The 27,995-nt window shown below is 36.3% G+C and overlaps 1 protein-coding gene across 2 annotated transcripts in view; it reads right to left on the bottom strand.

Moving 5' to 3' along the window:
* SCAMP1 (secretory carrier membrane protein 1) overlaps positions 1 to 27,995 on the bottom strand; it is a 129,874-nt gene that overhangs the window by 40,791 nt on the left and 61,088 nt on the right. For both annotated transcript variants that reach the window (XM_033179947.1, XM_033179948.1), the window contains exons 3-6: positions 19,659 to 19,757; positions 18,632 to 18,740; positions 16,345 to 16,473; positions 11,558 to 11,717 (exon numbers count right to left, since the gene is read on the bottom strand). In XM_033179947.1, the coding sequence (XP_033035838.1) occupies positions 11,558 to 11,717; positions 16,345 to 16,473; positions 18,632 to 18,740; positions 19,659 to 19,757 (497 nt within the window). The remainder of the gene's footprint in view (positions 1 to 11,557; positions 11,718 to 16,344; positions 16,474 to 18,631; positions 18,741 to 19,658; positions 19,758 to 27,995) is intronic.

Below are 27,995 nucleotides of genomic sequence, written 5' to 3'. Positions count from 1 at the left end.
ATGTTTCATTCTGCTCTGTTCTACCTGTAAACTACTCTTAGATACACCATACATAAATGTTTCTTACATACCTACTTTCGCTGTTCTAGAATAACGCTACTGTTTATCCGTATTTCCTTTTAAAATCAGATGTGTACAAAATAGCCAGCTAACAGAATACACACAGAATCCAGACTGATTCATCAAAAGGTATTTTTAAAAAGGTAATCTTATTACTCTTATGTTATTTTTATATTTATTACAAACCTCAAATATTTTAACAGTAACAGGGATTTTCAAACTGGAAGCTAACACCTCCTTCCGCATCTCAGTTTTTAAGGAGATATTTGACAGTAGTGATTTACTCTGAAGTACAAATGATGCCATATAGCACAAGAGGATTATCTTTACAAACAGGTTTACTTTTAAAAAGAAAAGCTCATAGATGTAAAAACAAAATGTTAAAAAAAATTCTTAAAACTTTGTAGATTGTAAAGACAAAAACTAAAGTGCTTTTCAAACTTCTGAAGGAGGAAGAGAAGGAAGGAAGAAAGAAGAAGGAAGGAAGGGAGGAGGAGGAGGAGGAGGAGGAAGAGGAGGAGGACCAAGTAAATGTATCTGTGTCTAAGAACCAACTTTCCTATATCTCTCAGATGTAGTAGGGGAAGGCTTCAGCTTAGGATGTAGAAAAGTGGAAAAGACCACTGTTCCTCTCACAACAACAAACATTCATCTGCAAAATCACAGCTGTACTTAACACCCATCAAAGGGCAAACAACCCCCAAAAATAACTCAAAGAGAGAGAAAAGACTAGCACTTGTTTACCTGGAACAGACAAGCAAGAAAGAATTCAGCTGAAGCTTGTGATGAATTGCTGTAAGACTAAAGGTTTTTAGAAAGAGAATACAGAACCCCCAGAAGCCAAAGCTACATGGGTATCAGCACCCACTCACGGGCTCTTCTCCACAGATCTCACCAGGCGCTCAGAAAAAAAGACAGGAGGCCAGCCTCATTCAGGGTACAGGTCTAGGGGCAGCAAACAGCAGCCACCAAAACTCACCTTTATCTCTTCCAAACAAAAGCCTTAAGTAGGAGGTAAAATGGGATAGCAAAGCCCATCTTCCTCAGGACACAGATAAAGACCCACTGCAGCTGAGGAAAGGGCACAGGAAAAAAAATCCTCTAACCCTGAAGGTGGGACAGGAATATATCTATTAGAGAGACCTTAGGCAGTGGTGGGACAGGATCACTGAGAAGGGCAAATCTCTCCACTCCATAGACACAGCCTGCCTCAGGCTGAAGCTGAACTAGAACACGAATATCTCCCTGATATGCCCACCACGCTCCAAGTATAAAGTAACAAGTAACAGCACTCTACTCCTAGCGGAAGAGTGTGTGAAGAGAAGCCCTCTCTGAGGGGCAGGCCCAAAGGAGAAACCTGAAGCTAATGGAACAAATACCAAGAAAAAGCTTCTGGAAAAGCAGGCCTCACCCTAAACATAAGATAACAACAAATGAATTTGAAGTCTCTGAGGTACTGAGGGCAGTCATGGCGAGCAAAAATCCAAACCCAGATCAATTTGTGACTGAATTACCTGACATCTGCCCCCCAACACCAGCACACCACCCATACACTAAAAGCCTAGTGCAACAGAAAAGCCATGTCCAGTGAGTCTTCAGCTGTGCTCTGAGGAAGATGGGCTTTGCTATCCTATCTTACCTCCCACTTAAGGCACAACACCTATTTATCTCAGTCCCTACTGTCTTCAAAAGATGTCTAGTTTTTAACAAAAAATTATGAGGCATAAATAGAAACAAGAAAAAAAAAGACACACTGTCAAGTATGTTAACACAAAGCAATAAAGAAAACCATATTCACATATAACTCAGGTGTTGGCATTATCAGACAAAAAATTTAAAATAACTGTTCTTAGACTCTAGCCAAAAAGGTGGCCAACATGCATGAAGAGATGGGGCATCTTAGCATATACATGTATATATGATATAGGAAATTACCAAATGGATATGCTAGAAATGAAAAATATCATAACAGAGATGATGAATACCTTTGAGAAACGCACCAATATACTCAGCAAAACTGAGGGTGGGAAAGAATCAGTGAAACTGAAAATAGAAATTATATATACTGAAATGTAAAAGTAAAAAATAATGGAAATAAACAAAGAACAGAACATTTAAGAGACGTGGGGCAGTATCAAAAAGTCTGACACATATGTAATAAAAATTACAGAAAGAGATGATAAAGAAGTTACAAAAGAAATATGTAAAGAGACAATGAATAAGAATTTTCCAAAATTAATGAAGACTCTAAACCACAGATCCAAGAACATTAGACAACACTAAGGATAAACAGAAACACACACAATATACATAACACACATCACACACATGTACTTAACACATCATATTCAAACAGCCCAAAACAAGAAATACAGAAAAAATATTGAAGACAGCCAGAGAAAACAAGTCACACTAAATACAGAAGAAGGGTAAGAATTATAGCAGACTTCTAGCCAGAAACTTTGCTAGCCAGAAACTTTGCAAGCCAGAACAGATGAAAATGATGTGTTTAAAGTACGAAAGAAAGTAAAAACAAGAAAAACACCTGTGAACCCACATTATACTTATTGATAATATCTCTCAAAGATGAATGAAAAATAAAGTCTTTTTCAGACAAAAATCAGAGAATTGATTATTAGCAGACCTGCCCTACCAAAAATATTAAAGAAAAATTTTCTGGCAAAAAGATTATATGATACAAAAACATGGATTTCCACATACATACCCACACACACAAATGAAAAGCGCTGAAATGGTATTAATAAAGGCCAATGTAAAATTCATTTTTCCTTATTTTTAATTCTTTTAAAATTAAAAGCAAATTAAAATTAAAATCTAAAGCAAAAGTAGTGACACATGGAGACAGAAGGATGGTGACCAGAGGCCAGGAAGGGTAGTGGGCAGAAGCCAGGGCACCACAGAGGTAGAGATGGTTAATGAATACAAAAATTATTAGAAAGAATGAACTTTGTATTTGATAGTACAACAGGGTGACTATAGTCAAAATAATTGTAGATTTTAAAATAACTAAAAGAGTATAACTAAACTGTAACACAAAGGATAAATGCCTGAGGGGATGACTACCCCATTTTCCATAGTGTAATTATTACACAATGCATGCCTATATCAAATATCTCATATATCCTATAAATATACACACCTACTATGTACCCATTAAAATTTAAAAAAAATTTTAAAGGTAATGTTCTGTGTGTTTCTAGCATATATAAAAATAAAATACATTTAAAAATTGTATAAAGGTCGGGAGGGGGGAACTGAGAGTACTCTGCTGGGAGGTCTTTACAGAACACATGAAGCAGAGTAATATTATTTGAATATAATTAGAGACATATATTGTAAAAACTAGGGCATCACTAAAAAACATTTTTAAGAGACATAAATAATGATGAAATAGGGGAGAAGACAGAGTCATTAACAGATACTCAACTGATCCCAAAAAAAGGTGAAAAGAAAGGAAAAGAAACAAAGAATAGTTGGAATAAACAGAAAATAGATGGTAAAATGACAGATTTTAATCCAAGGAGATCAGTAATTATATTAAATATAAATGGCATAAGTACATTAATTAAAAGAGACTGTCAACTTAATATATAGACGTCAACTTCATATATAAAGTAGATTTTTTGGTTGGCAACCTATAGTTGGGTCTGCAAAAGCATTTTGAACATTTTACAAAATGTTAAAAAAAAAAAAAAAAGTACAAAAGCATTTTGAAGCATTTGAGAACATTTTACCCAATAATGGCAGGTTATATATTCTTTCAAGTGCATGCAGGAGTGCTAATTTCAGAGTTTTAAAATTCTTAGCAACGTTATATCTACATGGTTTCTTAAATTTGTATCTGCACTCAATCTGTTATACAATACGTTGTTTTGGTTGAAAATGAAGAAATCTGCTTCACACAGGTATACTGTTAGAAAAGGGAGGAACTTAAGCTTTCTGAAAGGAAGGTTCCAAGAGTCCTTAGATCATACTTAGAAAAACTATTAGGAAATAAGCTGCATACAAAGTTAACAAGCTATTTCTCTTCTCCACATTCTCAACACTCAGTGGGCAGAGAACTTTATAACAAATACTAACTACATTGGTTAAAGAGCTAGTCAAGAAATAAACATTGTTAGTAAATATTCCAGAGTAAGTTAACTTATTGTGTGGAAATCACTGATGTACCTGGATTCACTGCAAACTAAATGATAATGTAAATATAATAAAGTAGAAAAGAACATAACATCCTAAGCTTCTAGTCTAATAATTTGCCCAAAAGACCGTAAAGATTAAATAATACAAAGTACTGAACATGATTTGTAGACTCTAAAGCAGTATATATATATATGTACATGTAAGATAATCTGATAAGCACTAGCTTCTTCTGATAGTTATAGAAAGAATATTACCTTTCCTCATGAAGAGTTTGAGATTTCGCTTTGGGGGAAAAAATCTCTTTTTCTGGTTATATAAACAGAAAGGATGAACCAAATTTTTCAATTTTGCCAGAAAAAATGGAAAGAATCAAAAGGGAAGGAAGGAGTGTGTATGTGTGTAAAATGAAGCAACAGAGTAAATAAGGCAATTATTTACTGTAGCAATACAACTGTACAAAAAAAAAACAAAATATAATCACAATATAGTAGAAAGTGCAGGTGTAAATAATATTTACATAGTAATAAATAAAGAACTCCAAATACTAGTCTAACCTAAAATCATTGTTACATGTAACAGAAGGACTGTGGGGAGAAAGGAAGTATGTGCGTTGGGGAAAAGGTACAACACAAGCTTTAGAAAAGCGGAAGCTTTACTCTCCATAGCAGCAAATGAGTAGAAGACAACTAAAACTTAAAAATCAAGAAATGGAAATTCACTTCCAGCATGACAGAATGAGGAAGTCAACAAATTCGCTTCTCAAAATACCATAAATATGGATCAAACTCTAAAACAACTGTTTCAGTATTCTGACCAAAGGCACACAACATAACAAACTGAGAAACATCTATTCATGGAAACTACTGAACTCTGGTAAGAACAGCATGAGTCTGTGGCATTCTTCATTAGGACTGCTCTCATTCCCCACAACTCTCTCGGCAACGTATTTCAACCAAGGTAGGGCAAATCATAAAAATTGGCACCCTCACTGCAACTCCCAGAAGGAACCCAAAACGACCAAGTAGAAAGTATGCCAGAAATGCAGGGTTGGTTTACAAAAGTCAATCAATGTAACTCACCATATTAACAGAGTAAGAGGACAAAGATCACATGATTATCTCCACAGATCATGGCAACAGAAAAGCACCTGGAAAAATCCAACACCATTCATGATTTAAAAAAAAAAAAACCTCTCAACAAACTGGAAACAGAAGAGAGGTTCCTGAGATCAACAAAGGGCATCTACCAAAAAAAACCTACAGTCAATATCATCCTTAATGGTGAATGCTTTCTCTTAAAATTGGGAATAAGGCATGGATGTTACTCTTTGTACTTCTATTCTCACTATCCTAGAAGCTGTAGCCAGTTTAATAAAGCAAAAGGAGGAAAGAAGGTGGATTGTTTAAAGATAACCACTTTGGAAGGAACAAGCAAACATTTTTAATTGCAAAAGACATTGTCATAATGTATATGGAATCCCAAGGAATCTGAGCATGCATGTGCACCAGCACACACACAAACTACTAGAATTAGTGAAGGAGGTTAGCAAGGTAGAATGATACAAGATCAATAGATGAAAGACAACTTTATTTCTAACTACGAGCAACAAACAATCCAAAGAGGAAATTAAAATAATTCCACCTAAAATAACATAAAAAGGATAAAATACTGAGTAACAAATTTAGTAACAGAAGTGTAAGATTTGTGCAATTAAAACTAAAGAACATGACTGAGAGAAATTACAAAAATCTAAATAAATGGAGAAAAATCCATATTCACAAAATCAATGCTGTTAGGGTATCAATTCTCCCCAAACTGGCTTACAATGTTAACGCAATCCTTATCAAAATCACAGCAGGGTTTTATTTTTATTTTTATTTTTATTTTTTATTTTTTGTAGAAACAGTCTGAGTCCAAAATCTAAATGAAATGCAAAGGACTCTGAATAGCCAAAACAATTCTGAAAAAGAAGACAGTCAAAAGACTGACTCACTATAAAGCAACATTAGTCAAGAAAGGCATATTGGCATAAAGACAGGCATATAGTTCAACAGATCAGAATTGAGTCCAAAAATAAATCCTACATCACTGGTCAATAGCTTTGCAAGAAAAGTGTCCAAACAATTCAAAGGGAAAAGTACAAAAATAGACCTATCCATATATGGCCAAATGATTTTTCAACAGAAGTACAAAAAGATAACTTACAAAATATAGTCTTTTTAACAAACAGTGGAAGAATATTTGGATACCCATAGCAAAAAGATGCATTTAGACCCTCACACAAAATAAAGACCAATAATCATATACAATAAACAAAAATTAATTCAAAATGTATTACACACCTAAACACAAGAGATAAACCACAAACATCTAGAAGAAAATATAAGAGAAAATCTTTATGGCCAGGGGTTATGCAAAAGGATCTTAGACATGATAGTAACAGGACAAGACCAAAAAAATTGATAAATCAGACCCTTAAAATTGAATGTTTTTGTGCTTAAGGCACCACTAAGAAGCCACACACTGGGATAAAATATCTGCAAATTGTTAAGCAACAAAACAAAACAACTTCTATCTCCAATACAGAACGCTTACAACAAAATATATTTTAAAAATAAGCTTAATAGTAAGAAGTCACCACATTGTCTTCCACAATGGTTGAACCAGTTTACAGTCCCACCAACAGTGTAAAAGTGTTCCTATTTCTCCACATCTCTCAACCATTGTGGAAGACAGTGTGGTGATTCCTGAAGGATCTAGAACGAGAAATACCATTTGACCAGCAATTCTATTACTGGGTATATAACCAAAGGAATATAAATCATTCTGCCATAAAGACACATACAAACATATGTTTACTGCAGCGCTATTCACAACAGCAAAGACTTGGAACCAATCCAAATGCCCATCAATGATAGACTGAATAAAGAAAACGGAGCACATATACACCATGGAATACTATGCAGCCATAAAAAAGAAATGCGATCATGTCCTTAGCAGGGACATGGATGAAGCTGGAAGTCATCGTTCTCAGCAGACTAACAAAGGAACAGAAAACTAAACACCTCATGTTTTCACTCGTAAGTGGGAGGTGAACAATGAGAAGACACGGACACAGGGAAGGAAACATCACAAACCAGGGCCTGTCAGGGGTGGGGTGCAAGGGGAGGGAGAGCATTAGGACAAATACCTAGTGCACACGGGGCTTAAAACCTAGATGATGGGTTGATAGGTGCAGCAAACCACCATGGCACATGTACACCTACGTAACAGACCTGCACATTCTGCACATGTACTCCAGAACTTAAAGTAAAAAAAAAAAAAAAGAAATCATTTAATTTTTCCATAAGAGTGGGTGAATTTTATAGTATGTACAATATATCCTAATAAGGCTACTTAAACAAAACCAAGGAATGGCAGTATATGATCATTATTTACAATATAAAGGTAAATGCCCACATAAGTCAGGGGCAAGAACTGTTGGTAGAAAATGATTAAAATGGGGTCATTATTTTACCAAAAAAATCTTTGTACAGTTACTTAAAACTGTATATAAAATAACCTGTATACAAAGATGTATCACTTTTATAAATTAAAATACTTTTACAAATATTCTCTACAAGCTAAAAAAAGGTTTGGGGGTCCAAACACATATGATAAAACTAAAATTATAGCTAGAGAATGACAAAGATTATCAAAATTCAACCTAATGATTACCTATGGAGCAGGGAAATGGAAACATACCAGTGCTTCAGCAGTATTGATAATGTTTCATTTCTTTAAATTGACCGGTGGGCTTACAGTTCACAGATGACTCATTATTATGCCTTTTAACTTATGTTTCAAGTATTCTTTGGTATGCATTAAATATATCATAATTAAAAACTGGGAGAAAGTACTATTTTGAAAATTGTCTTCAAAGCTACAAATAATGGCTCTATAAAATGTAATCTATAACAAATCACAGTTCACTTATAGATCATAAAATGTAAATGATAAAATCTAAGAGGGTCCAAAAAAGTTAAAATTTAATTAAACTACTATTTATTCACCATCTATAATGCAAAACTTGTATACATTATTTCTAATCCTCCTTTCAACTCTACAAATATCCCTCATTTAAACCTAACAAACTGAAGCTCTGAGTTTTACTGCATGTGCTCAGAACCACACAGCTTTTTAAGTGGCGAAGCCAGGATCACCAAGCACTATGCATATATTCTTTCTCAGTCAGTTTCTAATAGTTACTCAACAACATTCAACAATAATCCTGCCTTGTTAATAATTACCTAGTATTTTGATGTATTTGCACAAAGACTAGTGATTTGTGGAAGTACAAGATTAAGGACCAAGTTGGGGTTTCTTTTGTTTTTTTTTTTTTTTGAGATAGGATCTCACTCTGTCGTCCAGGCTGGAGTGCAATGGTACGATCTTGGCTCACTGCAACCTCTGCCTCCAGGTTCAGGCGATTCTCCTGCCTCAAGCTGGGATTACAGGCACATGCCATCACACTCAGCTAATTTTTTGTATTTTTAGTAGAGATGGGGTTTTGCCATATTGGCCAGGCTGGTCTCGAATGCCTGCCTCCCAAAGTGCTGGGATTACAGACATGAGCCACCACACCCAGCCCCAAGTTACAATTTTGTAAACTACATAAATAACAAAATGACAACTTCATGTTTAATCCTGATGCTTAATAAACTTAACTTTAAAAAAACACATACAGGGCGGGGCGTGGTGGCTCACGTCTGTTATCCCAGCACTTTGGGAGGCCGAGACGGGCGGATCACGAGGTCAGGAGATCAAGACCCTCCTGGCCAACACGGTGAAACCCCGTCTCTACTAAAAATACAAAAAACTAGCCGGGCGAGGTGGCGGACGCCTGTAGTCCCAGCTACTCGGGAGGCTGAGGCAGGAGAATGGCATGAACCCGGGAGGCGGAGCTTGCAGTGAGCTGAGATCCGGCCACTGCACTCCAGCCTGGGCGACAGAGCCAGACTCCATCTCAAGAAAAAACATACATTTGAAACTTCGCTATATAATTTTCCTTCAGATTTTTACAATGAGATTACCATATGGAGAACAAAGTTCTGTAAATATATCAATATAAGGAAATGCCAGAGATACATAACAGGAAGGTATATTAATGATTATAAATACTTTAATTCATCTTTCCCCACAAAAAGTATTCCTCTCGGGGTTGGGCGCAGTGGCTCACGTCGGTAATCCCAGCACTTTGCGGGGGCTGATGTGGGTGGAGGCCGAGGTGGGCGGATCAGCTGAGGTCAGGAGTTCAAGACCAACCTGACCAAAAAGGTTAAACCCTGTCGCTACTAAAACTACAAAATTAGCCAGGCATGGTGGTGCACACCTGTAATCCCAGCTACCTGGGAGGCTGAGGCAGGAGAATTGCTTGAACCCAGGAGGCAAAGGTTGCAGTGAACCGAGATCAGGCCACTGCACTCCAGCCTGGGCAATAAGAGTGTAACTCCGTCTCAAAAAAAAAAAAAAAAAGTATTCCTCTCAGTTCTACTCTGCACAGTGAAAACCAGATTATTAATATATTGTATATACTCTAAAAGACTGAGATGCAACAAGAACTCAGCCTAGGGATCAATAATGCCAGAAGTAAAAATGTCAATCGAATATTTTTATTTCAACTGCCAAAATGGGGGAAAACAAAAAATACCAAGTGACTTCAGGAAATAAAAGGCAGAAAGTTGGCTTTTAGTCATTTATTTTGGCTACATAAGTCACAGAAGGTTTAAAATCCAAATTCCCTAGTCTCAGGTCACTTTTTTAAAAAAGTTTCATAAAGATATCCTCACTCCTACCAGCCAGCATCATCACAGATTGGTAACATATTGGTAATGTGATGGAGGTCATTAGGCAGAGGTTAGACGTCAAAAATAAATAGAAAAAGCCTTATGAGCCACGCTTAGATAACGAAGAAAATAACAGCAATAACTCAGATCATGCAAGGAGTAAATACGTCCCTTTCATTCCTCTGCAACCCATGTCTACAGGAGAAGCTCTCTCCGTTCCTTGGCAACCAATCTCCCATATGTTAATGTATCCAAAGGTTCTTTTCTCCTTTCCCTTCTCCCATCATTTCTTCCCTTCACTCCTCCTCTCATCATTTCTTCTCTTTATGCCATTTCTAAGTAATAATTTACTTCTTCATTGTCTGACACCTTTTCTCTACAAATTCCCTAATGTTCTCCCATCTCCTGTTCTCTTCTGTTTTTCCCCCATCTGTTTACAGATCTGGGTTTCTAACTCTGTGTGTGTGTGTGTGGTGTGTGTGTGTGTTACACATTCTGGTTAACTAAAGAGATTTTAGGTTGCAATGGAAAAATATATTGAACACTTAAATGTGGCCCTCTAATTTCCCTAACATATCTTTAAACAACACATGCATATATCCTAGTAACGTTACCCCTTATTCATGAGAGTTGAAATAGTTTGTTATTCACAAATGAGTTTACTCAAATAAAAATGAGTTAAAAAACTATTAAATATATGAACCCATATAGGACTATCATTTCCATCAGTATTTCCCAATACTTCTTAAAGCAATAGTTCTACAAATAATGGTTGCATGGTCAAGTCATAAAGCACAAATCATACTAGGTACTTAAAGAGTGTACGAAATCCTGAAATGAAGAAACTTGCTTAACCATATTATCCAGCTGTTTCCAAATTTACTAAGCTTATGAGCTCTTTTTTTTCCCAGCACCTATTAATATCCCATAGAACATGCACTTAGGAAATGTTAACCCTAACCACTGATTAAAATATACTATGTAAAGCATCATACTTAACCTAGTAGCATAAATGGTCTTTAAAATGTTGCTGCCTTTGAAAAAACCTAAAATGAATTTATAAAGAAAATAATCCAAGTTGCTAGGTGCAAATGGCTCATTTTAAATATTGCATGTATATTTACCTTTCCTAGGTTAATTTAAAAATTAAAACCGTAAGCACCAATTGGGATTATGAAGGTAGGGGTGGGGTGGGCAAAGAGCAAAATTTTTCTTAAAGTATAACATATGGAAGAGAATATTTTACAAATACTGACTTCTAAGACCATTCTTATTTTTCCATCAATTTTCATGTTTGGTCTTTTTGTCAAATGGGAGAAAAAAATGGAATTTTATAACTTACAAAATCCAATAAATACACAGGGATGCTATATTGAACTTTCCTGAATGTATGTTATACAACAATACAAGAATTTTTTAATGAAAATGTGTCAATTGTCCCTTTAACGTGTACTACCAATTCTTTACTTCACAGGTTTTAAAGAGTGTATTTTAAAGTATACACATTTTACCTGAAAGCTCCATAAAGTGGTCTGTACCAACAGACGAATGAACAAGGAGTAAAAAGCAAGAACCACAGGATACTCAATCCAAAATCAACCGCTCTTGCAGAATCAACACAAAACCAAGCCAAGCATCCGAAGATATTTAGAAACAGTGTTACTGCATGGACTGTGGAATCAGAAAACAAAATAGAAAAAGAAATGTTTACATTCAATTTATGAATTCATCCAACAAAAAACTGTAAATAAAAAAATACTTCCTAAGAGCAAATGTATTCTACCCCATGTTTCCATTTATATTTTTCAAAACACTGCTGTATCTTAACGTATTTGATTTGAAAACAGAGTATACACAGGAAAGCGAGTCTTTTTTTTTTTTTTTTTTTTTTTTAGTAGAGACGGGGTTTCACCGTGTTACCCAGGATAGTCTCGATCTCCTGACCTCGTGATCCGCCCGTCTCGGCCTCCCAAAGTGCTGGGATTATAGGCTTGAGCCATCAAGTCTTAATACATGTACTGTTTGGCAAAAATTCTGTTGGCCCTCGCCTCCTCACAATGACGTAGCTAAACCAGAGGCACACTACCTTAAGGGCTTCTTCCCGAAAAGGAAACATATGATAATATCTCTTGATCTGAAGCCCAAGAAGAAAAGCAGTGCCTGCCAGGAAAAGATGCAGGACTTAGGAGGAAAAACTGTATCTTTACAGAATGGGGCTGCAGACTAAAAACTGGACTAAAAATACTAATACAGTAGCAATTTCTAGTGACGATATACTCAATGCATAATGATTATTCATTCATCTTCATAGAGCTGTCCATTTGTAAAATCCTGAAAAGAAACTTGCATTTTGGTAGAGGATTAAATTTATTAAGTCCCCTCTTCACTCCCCCACACTACATGATGCATTTTAGTTACTGTGGCAGGCTTTTCTTTTGGTTAACACAAATAGATGTCGACAAATTCATCATATGCTGTTAATAATTAGTTTCCCTGACAGACCAAAAACAAAAAATCTGAGTAACATCTAACTATACCATGATCCTAAAGAACTACTTTGACCCACTGTAATTAATAACTGTTTCAAAGGATTTTTAAAAAATTTATTCACAGGCTGAATTTATTATAGTAAGTACATTCTTACATAAGTTAAAAGAATGTTAAATGTTAATTATCAAATCAACAAAAATACGCCAACTCTTGAATTAAAATTAACAATTGGGAAAACGTATCTAGTTTTTTTAAATCTCAAACTTTAAGATTTCTTTACAAATCAAATAAATTAATAATTAATAAAACAGGATATACACACACATTCTGGGATGCCTAAATTTGCTTTTACCTAACCCACCAGATAAGTAAACAAGCTCTAGAGCTTTTTTAAAAAAAAAAAAGCTCTTAGATTAAGACAGTCATTTAACCTCTGTAAGCTTCAATTTTTCAGCTTTTCCAACTTTAAAATTCCATTCAATTCTATCACAAAAGAGACACTCTCACTCATTACTCTAGTCCCATTAGAATTTTTAACTCTCAGGAATGCTTGCTCATAATAAATTTACTCAAAACCCTTGGCATCAAAATAAGGGTGGTTGTGTTAAGATCTTAAAAACAGAATTGAAAAGATTGTAAAATAGAAAATTATTACTAGGCAGCATTAAATAGCATCCAGCTGCCTTAAAAAGTTTTAGACCTTAAGAACATTCTAACTAAATGTTAATTTTCAAATTAGGTTATTTCCTAATCCACTGAAAGAAAGATAAAATATATGTATAATTATGCTTTAAAGTTCATGAAAATTCTTCCAAGTATAGATGAAAATATCAATCTAATTTTGTGTAATAAAAATGTTTTTCTAAATGTTTTCTATGAAATATGATCAATAAATCATTTACTTATATCCCAATGAAGACTAAAATGTCCAAGGCTAATTACTGAACAATCTGTCCACTTATGCAGAGTTCAAAAAACATACAGAAAGGTAAGTAAATGTAAAATATATGTTTCCATACCGCTAATTTCAGCCCAATTTGAGTGAGTGATGAATCAATGCTGGTAGACTCCAAGAGTAGGCAGAACACTAAAGAAATCTTTGGGCCATTTTGTTTATGTGATTTACAAGTTGAACAACTCTCCTTCACATAAAATTTCAGTTTGCTTCATTAAGCACTCAAATCTGGTATTAGTTGATCTAAATTTGCAACATTATAATATTCTTCTTGGTAAGTTCTGAATTACAATATAGATGCCTAACATAAATAGCTTTATAACAGTATATTATCTTCACCAAATAGTCTTTAATGTAGACGGCTTGTTTTTATTTTTTCCTTTTTAATTCAAGAGTACACTCAAAGAGGTTGAAATTCATTTCACAATATTTCTATTTGCTTCAGTTCATTTATAGTTTAAATTATTTGCTTCAAATAAAGTAGCTTTGAAAGCATATCTTCTTCACATTCGGCTTAAAATGTAAATTACCTCTTCATTTTGGTTCTTTGTTCTTTGTAGGTGGCAGAAGCTGGAAATCTAGACTCTGAGCCCTACAGTCAAGCTATACACCTCCTTCCTTACTTATGTAATACTGAACAAGTTTCTCAAATTTGCTAACCTTTAGTTTTCCTATCTATAAAACCAAATAATGTAGTACTTCCTTCGAGGTGTGGTTAGGATTTAATATAGTAAGATAATATATATAAAGTGATTAGCACTGTGACTGACACAAAGTAAATCCTCAATAAATATGAGCTCTCATTGTAATTATTATTACAGTGTGAAAACATTAGTCAACCCCCAAATCAAGAGGTTAATATATCTAAAAATAATTTATTACAACAGGCAATATTCTACAAAATGTAGGCACATTACTAAGCTGGTAATAGATCTTACTTTGTTCCAGGGAATCTGCTTCTTCAAAACAGAACCCTAACTGGAATCGTAAGCCCTTTGAATACAGTTGACAGACATGCCAACTGAACAGGGCTGGAGAAAAATACAGTCAACTACATTATTTCTGTGACACTCAGAAGGTGATATATTTCTAAGACAAAACAGATCTATTCTGAAACAATCGGCATTGATAATTAATCATTTAGTTAAAATTAACCATCTCTCCCATTTAATCTCTGTTTACTAAATTCCTTCTATAATTTTCTTCCAACACCCATTTCCTCCACCAAAAAATATTTTCCTAGTTCTAGCTACTCAGGAGACTGGAGTAGGAGTATCCCTTGAGCCAGGAGTTCAAGTCCGGCCTGGGCAACATAGCAAGACCCCATCTCAAAAAATATATATTTATATTTTTTTCACTAGGTCAAAGAACATACATGTAAAATACTAGGCTGGCTGGATATGGTAGCTCATGCCTGTAATCCCAGCATTTTGGGAGGCCAAGGTGGGTGCATTGCTTGAGGCCAGGAGTCCGAGACCAGCCTGGGCAACATGGTGACACCCCATCTCTACTAAAAACACAAAAATTGGCCAGGCATGGTGGTATGTGCCTGTAGTCCCAGCTACTCAGGAGGCTGAGGCACGAGAATCATCTGAACCCAGGAGGCGGAGGTTGCAGTGAGCCAAGATGGCGCCATTGCACTCCAGCCTAGGCGCCAGAGCAAGACTGTCTCAAAATAAATAAATAAATAAAATAAAATGCTAGGACAATTTCTGCCCATTTAAAAAAATAAACATATATAAAATATAAATGCATATATTATACTGACTAAATAAAAATTGGTTAGCATGTACATATACATGGAATCATTTAATATTAAAAATATATACTACTGACACTCAGGATTCAGCAAAAGATATTAGATCAAGAATATCTCAAAAAATACTAAAAACGAAGAGTTAAAAATAGACTATCCATTAGGAATCACTTCTCATATTCCAAAACAACTTGACATACATGAAGAATGCTCCTAAAAGATTTGGAGGAAAATTATGTCATCCATTAAGGGAGGGGCGGTAGTCTCATTAATCATAAAGTAAAAACAAGTAAATTTCCTCCATCAAGAATGTACCCTACAAATTATCCATTAACCCAGATGTTGTGCATGTGAGAACCCTCAATAGCTACCTTCCCTTCTGACATGATATCAAAATGAGGCTGAGACTACTGTTTGGAATAAAAATGAAACTGAGAGTAAGTGGGAGGTCTGTGCACACACAGTAAAACTGTTAACTGCTTGACATTTTGTTTCAGTATTCCATGAGTTATTATACTCAAAGTGATGTGAGCATCAAAGCCCCAAATGTATATTCTAATGTTCTGTTCAACAAAATGTCCTGTATTAATTAAGCACTTTCAATAATAAAAGTATCGCAAATGAAAACAAAAAGTAAACTGTACCCAAAGCTATAAAAAGAACAATTCATTTATGTAATAATTTATGCCTTTTTAAAAACAGCTATAACACCTATATTTAACATAACTCTTTTAAATGACCTTCCTCTGCATAAAATTAGTATGCATTATTTTTTCCAAGCAAATCATGACTAGATAACATCTTTCAAGGAAAAAGAATCTTACAAAATTTTACCCACATGACAGAGAAGTTGTCTTTTCCTCAAAAGAATGCCAGTTCTCAATATACAGATTTTTATCAGCCAAGGACTTACATTGTCACATACAGTACAATTCTGAAGTACCTGAATATGATATGTTTCACTCTGAAATCGTGATTATTAAGCTTTTTGTATAGAAAAAGAAGACTGGTTTGCTATATTATCCTTGAAATAAAAAGTGGATTTTGACAACAAAAATATAAATTCTAAACAAAGATATAAATTGTTATATACTCACACATCCACAAGTAGTACATAAGCTTTACTGTCTTTTGGAATTCTACAGGAATGTCTACAGAAAAATCCTGATAGAAACAAGGTCCAACAGGAAAATTGCTAGGAAGAGGTGGCCAATTATTTTTTCTACCTGTAAATTTTTTTAAAAAAAGAAAAGGTTATTTATATTATAACAAATGTGATATTCTTATTTTTTGTTTCACAAAAAGAAAAACTCCATTATTTTAATAAAAGTTTAGAAAAACTGTAGTACTATATCTCTGTATTCCTAGAACTTTGAAAGATAAGCTTTAGATTTTTAAAAAATTTTCTCAGAATACCATCACCTTAGAGCACATTAGATGGTAAAATAATTTTCCAGTGTCATATCATATCACATTTAGCAGGAACCATTTATGTATAGAAAAAACAAAAAACAAAAAGAAAGCACATATCCAGTACTTCTGCCCTAAAACAGATTTATTTCACAGTCCCGAGTCTGGCTGGCATGTAAAGGCCATCCAGTTTTTAAACTTCAATTTTCTCCTCAGCATCTTAAATCTTCAAATATAATTCTGTTATAATTCCTATCCCATGTGGAGAGAGACCAGCTTCTAATTTTTTCAAGTTTTCTGTTAAGTCCAAGATTAAACCAATACCAAAGAAACAAATTAAGAATACTCAAAATCTGGGAAATAATAATATCCAAAAGATATATGTACGAAAACCCTACAACAAAGAAAACATGAAACAGTCATGATAAGGAAGCTAAGGAATTAGAGAACCTTTAAAAACGCAGAGAAAAACAAATTCAAACTGTAAAGGGGAAAAAAATGTCTCTATATAAAGAAACCAGATTAAAAATAAGACTTGAGAAATGGTGGGGGAAATAAAAAATTAAAGAAGTCAAAACATGAAAACAGAGGGTAAAAACAGCACCTAAGGCCATTTCCCAATTTTAGATGTTATATCCCACAATTTTTAAAAACTCAATTTTACATACTTTTTCCAGCCCAGGGTAATTTTTATAGTACGAAGAACAATAACCTATTTCTGATTCTCCCCAATGAGTCTCCTGTGTTCCATTTATCATACTATTCAAATTTCATATAGTTCATTTATCATACCAATCTCATACTATTTGAGAAGCGGCAGTGAATACTTGTAAAGAAGAGAAGTTCTGGAACCATAAGTGGCTAGCCACTTACTGGGCAAGGTCACCTTGGGCAACTTACTCTCCCCTCCAAGCCTTAGTTTCCATATCTGTAAAATGAGAATAAAAACTGTACCACCCCTCACAGGATTGTACTGATGATTTAAGTGTGAGTTAAGAGGGGAAAAGTACTAAAATGTGCTAACATACTGCGGTCTAATTGTTAATTTCCTACTCTTTGTTACTGTCTTTACTAACATATCTCTCATAGAAATAGTTTGTCTTTGCCAGTACTGAAAAAATAGGATGGATTTTAGTTACAGGTACTTCAGAAACATTGGTCTCAGTTCAACTTTTAGTTTCTCCTTCTATAGATGCTACCTCTGATGCTGCAAGCAAGAAAATGACTCAGGATAAATGTGCTCTCACAAAGCCCTAGACTTACACATCCTAAGATAAAAAGAAATAGTTCTGTATTATTGTTATTGTTCTAGCTTTGCATTACATCAAAGCTAGACATCCTAACAATGACTTATCTAGCTCATCCCAGACACCCTAACAGTGACTTACCTAGCTCTTTTATCTCTTCTTACTCAGAGACTGCTAGCTTTCCCTAAGAGACTCCTTTGAGGTACTTTGGCAGGCACAAACTGAATAGAATTCACTGCAAACAATTCACCACTTATTTCTTTGGCATCATATGAATACCTCAGGCTTCCAATTTTTCTAACATGATTTGACAAAATACTTGTGAGGACTGGGGCAGATAATCTGAAATTGACCTGAATAAATCAGGTAGGAGTCAAATGTAGGGTACATGCAAATGTACTCACAAAGATTCAATAGAATCAAGGAGGACCTAACTGCAGAATCAAAGGCTCCTGGCCTCAGAGTAAGCAAATAGTATCATATTCACATTCATTTTGTGTGTGATGAGGCTAACACTGTTCTAATCTATCAACAAAAGACTATGCAAATCAGCCAAGATTAGAAGGCTACAGAGTATCAAGGAGGCAATCTGCTGTGTCTGATCTCCTTGTTAGAACAGGAAAACAGGGTAAGGTTTTATCCACAGGCCAAATAACCTAGGAGTTAGTATAGACATAATGTAAAGTGTTTAAAAGTTATTTTTATTTCAAACTTCTTTGGATACTACCATGTTGACTGAGGTTTTGCATTTCTCGTTCCCGACGATCTAATTCTGCGGCTTTTCTTTCTAGTTCTTCCTGGCGCTTAAGAAGCTCAGCTTGGGCCAATGCATGTTCCTAAATACAAAATATCAATATGTGAACAGACTGTCAGAAGTATAAAATACTTTAACATTTATATGCTAACTCCTACTTCTCTACTATGAGAGAAACCTAATTCAAATGCACTTCCAAAGTACAGGAATTTTACTGAAGATCATAGTTAAAGAAAATATTACAGGGATATTTGGTCCATTTGGTCTTTGGGTTCTGAAAACCCTCAGTGGGAATGTTGGGTCCATTAGGACAGGAAAACTTCTCTTAGTAAAAGTAGCCAGAATCCTTAGGTAATCTGGAAAATGAAATTCAGATGACCTCTATGCCTAAATGAATGAAGAACAGAGGCAATGGGAACAGTTGTGGAAAATGAACAATAGAAAAAAGGGCAACTGAATTGGCTCCTATAAATCAGATGAAATGACATATAAGGCCACCAATGCAAGAATATTTTCTAATATCTTAAATGTTATAGGAGAATGAGGTCAAAGGATGTGATTAAGAAATTCTTTATAACTCAATTTGCCCTTACATGTTATCAGGCATCTTATTAATCTTTCTTCTCAGATTTTTGCAATCTTCTACCTCCTAACACTATTACTTTAGCATTATAACACTCTCCCAATAATATCTATTATTCCATCATTTTTACCTTAATGGTAGTATGCATTAAAAAGTGAGACCAAAGGCAATAAAAATTTATACACCAAGATGATACACAAATTCACTAATTCCTAACAATAGAATAAAACAAATGGTATAAGCTGACAAAGAGGAATGAATATTTGAAGGGTGACAAGACAGCAAATCCAGACTTGTAAGTGAGTTAAAAATTAAGCAACAGAAATGTAACCATATAAAGAATTATTTTGCTCTGAAAGTAAATGTTATTGATATTATAATTGTCAATATGAATTTATACAACTAACATGAACTAACCTTTGCAATCTGTGTATAAGCTGGATGTTCCTCTGTTGGTTTCATTATTGCTGGTTGTGTATTGGGTACATTAGGCATCTTCACACTACCTGGTGGAGGCTAGGAGGATTAAGAGATGGACAAATTATGTAACACAGATATCCAACTTTAACATCTTTCAAAAAGTGTAACACCAATAAAATGAAAAATCTCAAGATCTGCATCTCTTCATTCCTTGCCCTCTCATAGTCAAGTGTGTGGCAAAGAGCTGCTTAAATACACCATGTCCATTTTCTCCAACTCATTCATTTTTCAACTCTACAATCAGGCTGCTACTTTTAACACTACATAACAAACACTCCTCCAGGATACCATACGGTAATAGAGGCTGGGCATGGCAGCTCACGTCTGTAATCCCAGCACTTCGGGAGGCCAAGGTGGGTGGACCACCTCAAGTCAGGAGTTCAAGACCAGCCTGGCCAATATGGTGAAACCCCGTCTCTACTAAAAATACAAAAATTAGCCGGGCAGGGTGGCAGGCACCTGTAATCCCAGCTACTCAGAAGGCTGAGACAGGAGAATGGCTTGAACCCAGGAGGCGGAGGTTCCAGTGAGCCAAGACTGCACCACTGCACTCCAGCCTGGGCAACAGAGCAAGACTCCATCTCAAAAAAAAAAAAAAATACTTTGAGTTTTTGGGGGTTTTTTAACAGTAAAATACAGATAGAACCAGACAAAAGAACTACACTAAGGTTTACTGCCAACTCTTTCCTCTTGAGAAAGCTACATGCCAGTGCTCTGAAGAGCATATAAGAAAGTTCTTGGTAGAACCCCACTAAATTGAAAAGAGTGAAAGGGAAGTCCTAAGGAGAGAGAAAATAAATTACCCAACTTCCACTATGCCAGTGAGGATCAGCAGTGTCTGAAAGCTGCAAGATCAGGAAGTAGACATCTACAAGTCCATCAATGGGGAACTGGTTAAATCACTATATATACATACAACGCAGCCATGAGAAGAAATTAGCTATAGAAGAATGTCTTTTAAAATACTAAATAAAATAAAGCAAGCTGGCCAGGCACAGTGATCCCAGTACTTTGGGAGGCAGAGGCTGGTGGATCTCATGGTCAGGAGTTTGAGACCAGCCTGGCCAATATGGTGAAATCCCCTCTCTACTAAAAAAACAAAAATTAGCCGGGCTTGGTGGCAGCAGGTGCCTGTAGTCCCAGCTACTTTCAGGAGGCTGAGGCAGGAGAATCACTTGAACCTGGGAGGTGGAGGTTGCAGTGAGCCAAGATCGCACCACTGCACTCCAGCCTGAGTGACAGGGCAAGACTCCATCTCAAAAAATAATAACAAAATTAAAATTAAATTAAAAAAATAAAGCAAGCTACAGAACAGTCTGCATATGACCTTTTCTTCAATAGACACAGATTTATACATGCCCCCATAAAATATCTGGGAAGTCTCAGCCAACTGATATCAGAGGGACTTGCACCTGTTGTTTTATATGCTTCTTTATTATTTGCTTCCCTCGACGCATGCACAATATACTACTTCAATAAAAATATATTTTTAAAGTACTCTTTAGAATGACCGTAAGAAAAAAGAAGAAACAAGGATGGGAACATGAAAAGAACAATAGAAACAAAAACACTAACAGAAAAGAAAAGAAGAAAGGAAAGAAAGAAAGAGAAGAGGGAGGGAAGGGGGAGGTCATGAATAAGAAAAATGTAAGAAAGAAAGAAACTGCACTAGGAGGTTCAAGCATCCTAAGAACTGTTAAAACCAGAAGACACAACCAATATACAGCAGGATTTCACTCTGACACAGCTAACAGCAGCCCTGAAAAGGAAGCCATGCATAACCAAAGATGTAACTGTAGTTCAGCTGATTCTAAAATGCATATACAACAGGCAAGAACTGACAGGGCGCAAAGGCTCACATCTGTAATCCCAGCCCTTTGGGAGGCCGGGGTGGGCAGATCACCTGAGCTCAGGAGTTCGAGACCACCCTGGGCAACATGGTGAAACCTTGTCTCTACTAAAATACAAGAAATTAGACAGGCATGGTGGTGTACGCCTGTAGTCCCAGCTACTGTGGAGGCTGAGGCAAGAGAATCGCTTGAGCCTGGGAGGCACAGGTTGCAGTGAGCCCAGATTACGCCACTGCACCCCAGTTTGGGCTACAAGAGTGAGATCCATCTCAAAAAAACAAACAAAAAAAAACCGCCAAGAACTAAAAACAGGTCAAACAATTTTAAAGAAAAATAAAGTATGAAGACCTATGATATCAAGGCTTATTATAGAACCATAGTAATTAAGAGTGTAATACAGATGCAAGGACAGAGAAATATACCAATAAACAAAATAGACACAGAAACAAACCCACACTAATGCAGAAACTTGATACCTAACAGAGGTGTCACTACAAAACAGTGAAGAAACAATATGTTAATCGATCAACGGTACTTGGATAAATGGTTACTCATACTTCACATCATATAAAAAATGAATTCTAGGTAGATTAATGATCTAAAATTGAAAAAGCAAAACTTATAAACACTTTCGGGAAAAATACATGTGAATATTTTTATGAATATTTCTTGAGCTTCTAGAATGTGAACTCTAGAAATATTGTGTATTTTGTTTACGACCTATCCCAAGTACCCAAAATAGTCCCTGAAACATAGTAGATGCTCAGTAAGTATCTGTCAAATTAAGACTGGAAAACACACAAACCATATAAAATTGACGAATTTAATGACACTGAAATTTACAAAAAGTAAAAAGTGAAATCACAGACTAGGAAAAAATAGTTGTAATGCATATAATAGAAAACTGCTACCCAGAATATATAAAGAATTGTTACAAATCCATGAAAATACAAACTAACTGAAAAACTAGCAAAAGATCTGAACAAGCAATAGAAAGAGGTCAATAAACATGTGAAAGGATGTGTTACAGCCTTAGTAATCAAGAAGTGCAAAAACTATCATATATCATTTGGAAACCATGAGACAGAAAAACAAACTCTGACAATACCAAAATTGGGATTTACACAATATACACAATGGTGGTGCATATCAAAATTAAAGCATTGATCAAGACAGCATTTCAAGTCAGTTGAAATAGAAAGAACTGTCAGTAAATGCTGTTGGCAGAATTATTTAAATTGGGGGAGGAAAAACAAAATCCCTGTATCTCCAAAGAATTCCAAATGGATTAAAACTTGAATATAAAAAAAAAAAAACAAGACAAGACAAAAAACAACTATAAAGTTGGGACACTAAAATACACTCTATAGGCTATAGGGCATTATCTGATCTTGGCATGAAAAAAAGTCACTCGAAACATTGAGAAAAGTTGAGGGGAGAGAAATCATAATGAAAAGGTAATATATTTGACCACATAAAAATTCAGAAATTTGATTATATAAAGCATTCATAATCAAGATTAGATGGCAAAATCTAAATAATAAGCAACATATACAACAATTAGTTAATATATTTCACTAGGTAAAAAATCAATACAAAATTATCAGATAAACATGTTAGTGAAAAGAAACTGCATTTTTAAAAACTCTGAACAGGCAGCTTATAAAATACAAAAGTAAAATAAACATACAAAAAATCTCAACCTCATTAGTAATCAAAGAAATGCATATTTTACCTAATTATTTTTAAAATGATTATTATCATAGGATTACCACATTTTGAAAAAGATGTGGTAAAACAGATATTCTCACACACTGAAAAGTGGAGATTATAAACTAGAACATGTAGCAATCCTGCAGCACAATTTGACATTATGTTTCAAGAGCCATAGAAGTATTTATATCCCATGTACTATGAATATCTGGTTTTTAAAAATATCCTATGGAAATAATCCAAGATATGTGCAAATGTATGTATGCCAAGAATGCTCACTACAGCTTTATTTACAAAAGCAAAGGGTTACAAATAACCCCAAATGTCCAACACAACAGAGGAAATGGTTAAACTGATACAGCTGTAGGAGAGTATACAATACAGCTATTTAAAAGTTCTAGGGGCGGAGCAAGATGGCCAAATAGGAACAGCTCCAGTCTCCAACTCCCAGCGTGAGCGACACAGAAGACCGGTGATTTCTACATTTTCAACTGAGGTACTGGGGTCATCTCACTGGGGAGTGCCGGACAATTGGTGCTGGTCAGCTGCTGCAGGCCGATCAGCAAGAGCTGAAGCAGGGCGAGGCACTGCCTCACCGGGGAAGCGCAAGGGGGAAGGGAATCCCTTTTCCTAGCCAGGGGAACTGAGACACACAAGACCTGGAAAATCGGGTAATTCCCACCCCAATACTGCGCTTTAAGCAAACGGGCACACCAGGAGATTATACCCACACCTGGGCGGGAGAGTCCCACGGCCACAGAGCCTCCCTCATTGCTAGCACAGTAGTCAGCGATCTAACCGAAAGGGCAGCAGCGAGGCTGGGGGAGGGGCGCCCACCATTGCTGAGGCTTAAGTAGGTAAACAAAGCCCATGGGAAGCTCAAACTGGGTGGAGCTCACAGCAGCTCAAGGAAACCTGCCTGTCTCTGTAGACTCCACCTCTGGGGACAGGGGACAGCTAAACAACAAAATGGGAAGCAGCAGAGACCTGTGCAGACGCAAACAACTCTGTCTGACAGCTTTGAAGAGAGCAGTGGATCTCCCAACACCGAGGTTGAGATCTGAGAATGGACAGACTGCCTGCTCAAGTGGGTCCCTGACCCCTGAGTAGCCTAACTGGGAGACATCCCCCACTAGGGGCAGTCTGACACCCCACACCTCACATGGTGGAGTACACCCCTGAGAGGAAGCTTCCAAAGGAAGAATCAGACAGGTACACTCGCTGTTCAGCAATATTCTATCTTCTGCAATCTCTGCTGCTGATACCCAGGCAAACAGGGTCTGGAGTGGACCTCAAGCAATCTCCAACAGACCTACAGCTGAGGGTCCTGACTATTAGAAGGAAAACTATCAAACAGGAAGAACACCTATACCAAAACCCCATCAGCACGTCACCATCATCAAAGACCAGAGGCAGATAAAACCACAAAGATGGGGAAGAAGCAGGGCAGAAAACCTGGAAATTCAAGAAATAAGAGCACATCTCCCCCTGCAAAGGAGCGCAGCTCATCACCAGCAACGGATCAAAGCTGGTCAGAGAATGACTGACAAAATGAGAGAAGAAGGCTTCAGTCCATCAAACTTCTCAGAGCAAAAGGAGGAATTACGTACCCAGAGCAAAGAAACTAAAAATCTTGAAAAAAGAGTGGAAGAATTGATAGATAGAATAATTAATGCAGAGAAGGTCATAAATGAAATGACAGAGATGAAAACCATGACACGAGAAATATGTGACAAATCCACAAGCTTCAGTAACTGACTTGATCAACTGGAAGAAAGAGTATCAGCGATTGAGGATCAAATGAATGAAACGAAGCGAGAAGAGAAACCAAAAGAAAAAAGAAGAAAAAGAAATGAACAAAGCCTGCAAGAAGTATGGGATTATGTAAAAAGACCAAATCTACGTCTGATTGAGGGTGCCTGAAAGTGAGGGGGAAAATGGAACCAAGTTGCAAAACACTCTTCAGGATATCATCCAGGAGAACTTCCCCAACCTAGTAGGGCAGGCCAACATTCAAATTCAGGAAATACAGAGAACATCACAAAGATACTCCTCCAGAAGAGCAACTCCAAGACACATAATTGACAGATTCACCAAAGTTGAAATGAAGGAAAAAATCTTAAGGGCAGCCAGAGAAAGGTCAGGTTACCCAAAAAGGGAAGCCCATCAGACTAACAGCAGACCTCTCGGCAGAAACTCTACAAGCCAGAAGAGAGTGGGGGCCAATATTCAACGTTCTTACAGAAAAGAATTTTAAACCCAGAATTTCATATCCAGCCAAACTAAGTTTCATAAGTGAAGGAGAAATAAAATCCTTTACAGATAAGCAAATGCTTAGAGATTTTGTCACCACCAGGCCTGCCTTACAAGAGACCCTGAAGGAAGCCCTAAACATGGAAAGGAACAACCGGTACCAGCCATTACAAAAACATGCCAAAATGTAAAGACCATCGAGGCTAGAAAGAAACTGCATCAACTAACGAGCAAAATAACCAGTTAATATCAAAATGGCAGGATCAAGTTCATACATAACCATATTAACCTTAAATGTTAATGGACTAAATGCTCCAATTAAAAGACACAGACTGGCAAACTGGATAGAGTCAAGACCCATCAGTCTGCTATATTCAGGAGACCCATCTCACATGCAGAGACATACATAGGCTCAAAATAAAGGGATGGAGGAAGATCTACCAAGCAAATGGAGAACAAAAAAAAGCAGGGGTTGCAATCCTAGTCTCTGATAAAATAGACTTTAAACCATCAAAGATCAAAAGAGACAAAGAAGGCCATTACATCATGGTAAAGGGATGAATTCAACAGGAAGAGCTAACTCTCCTAAATATATATGCACCCAATATAGGAGCACCCAGATTCATAAAGCAAGTCCTTAGAGACTTACAAAGAGACTTAGACTCCATACAATAATAATGGGAGACTTCAACACTCCACTGTCAACATTAGACAGATCAACGAGACAGAAAGTTAACAAGGATATCCAGGAATTGAACTCATCTCTGCACCAAGCGGACCTAATAGACATCTACAGAACTCTCCACCCCAAATCAACAGAATATACATTCTTCTCAGCACCACATCGCACTTATTCCAAAATTGACCACATAATTGGAAGTAAAGCACTCCTTAGCAAATGTAAAAGAACAGAAATTATAACAAACTGTCTCTCAGACCACAGTGCAATCAAACTAGAACTCAGGACTAAGAAACTCAATCAAACCGCTCAACTACATGGAAACTGAACAACCTGCTCCTGAATGACTACTGGGTACATAACGAAATGAAGGCAGAAATAAAGATGTTCTTTGAAACCAATGAGAACAAAGATACAACATACCAGAATCTCTGGGACACATTTAAAGCAGTGTGTAGAGGGAAATTTATAGCACTAAATGCCCACAAGAGAAAGCAGGAAAGATCTAAAATTGACACTCTAACATCACAATTAAAAGAACTGCAGAAGCAAGAGCAAACACATTCAAAAGCTAGCAGAAGGCAAGAAATAACTAAGAGCAGAACTGAAAGAGATAGAGACACAAAAAACCCTCCAAAAAATCAATGAATCCAGGAGTTGGTTTTTTGAAAAAATCAACAAAATTGACAGACGGCTAGCAAGACTGATAAAGAAGAAAAGAGAGAAGAATCAAATAGACGCAATAAAAAATGATAAAGGGGATATCACCACCGACCCCACAGAAATACAAACTACCATCAGAGAATACTATAAACACCTCTACGCAAATCAACTAGAAAATCTAGAAGAAATGGATAATTTCCTGGACACTTACACTCTTCCAAGACTAAACCAGGAAGAAGTTGAATCCCTGAATAGACCAATAGCAGGCTCTGAAATTGAGGCAATAATTAATAGCCTACCAACCAAAAAAAGTCCAGGACCAGATGGATTCACAGCTGAATTCTACCAGAGGTACAAGGAAGAGCTGCTACCATTCCTTCTGAAACTATTCCAATCAATAGAAAAAGAGGGAATCCTCCCTAACTCATTTGATGAGGCCAACATCATCCTGATACCAAAGCCTGGCAGAGACACAACAAAAAAAGAAAATTTTAGACCAATATCCCTGATGAACATCGATGCAAAAATCCTCAATAAAATACTGGCAAACCAGAATCAGCAGCACATCAAAAAGCTTATCCACCATGATCAAGTGGGCTTCATCCCTGGGAGGCAAGGCTGGTTCAACATTCGCAAATCAATAAACGTAATCCAGCATATAAGCAGAACCAAAGACAAGAACCACATGATTATCTCAATAGATGCAGAAAAGGCTTTTGACAAAATTCAACAGCCCTTCATGCTAAAAACGCTCAATAAATTCGGTATTGATGGAACATACCTCAAAATAATAAGAGCTATTTATGACAAACCCACAGCCAATATCATACTGAATGGACAAAAACTGGAAAAATTCCCTTTGAAAACTGGCACAAGACAGGGATGCCCTCTCTCACCACTCCTATTCAACATAGTGTTGGAAGTTCTGGCTAGGGCAATCAGGCAAGAGAAAGAAATAAAGAGTATCCAGTTAGGAAAAGAAGAAGTCAAATTGTCCCTGTTTGCAGATGACATGATTGTATATTTAGAAAACCCCATCGTCTCAGCCCAAAATCTCCTTAAGCTGATAAGCAACTTCAGCAAAGTCTCAGGATACAAAATTAATGTGCAAAAATC

Source organism: Trachypithecus francoisi, unplaced genomic scaffold, assembly GCF_009764315.1.
Source record: "Trachypithecus francoisi isolate TF-2019V2 unplaced genomic scaffold, Tfra_2.0 Lachesis_group2, whole genome shotgun sequence".
NCBI lineage: Eukaryota > Metazoa > Chordata > Mammalia > Primates > Cercopithecidae > Trachypithecus > Trachypithecus francoisi.
This window is presented reverse-complemented; position numbering and strand designations above follow the sequence as displayed.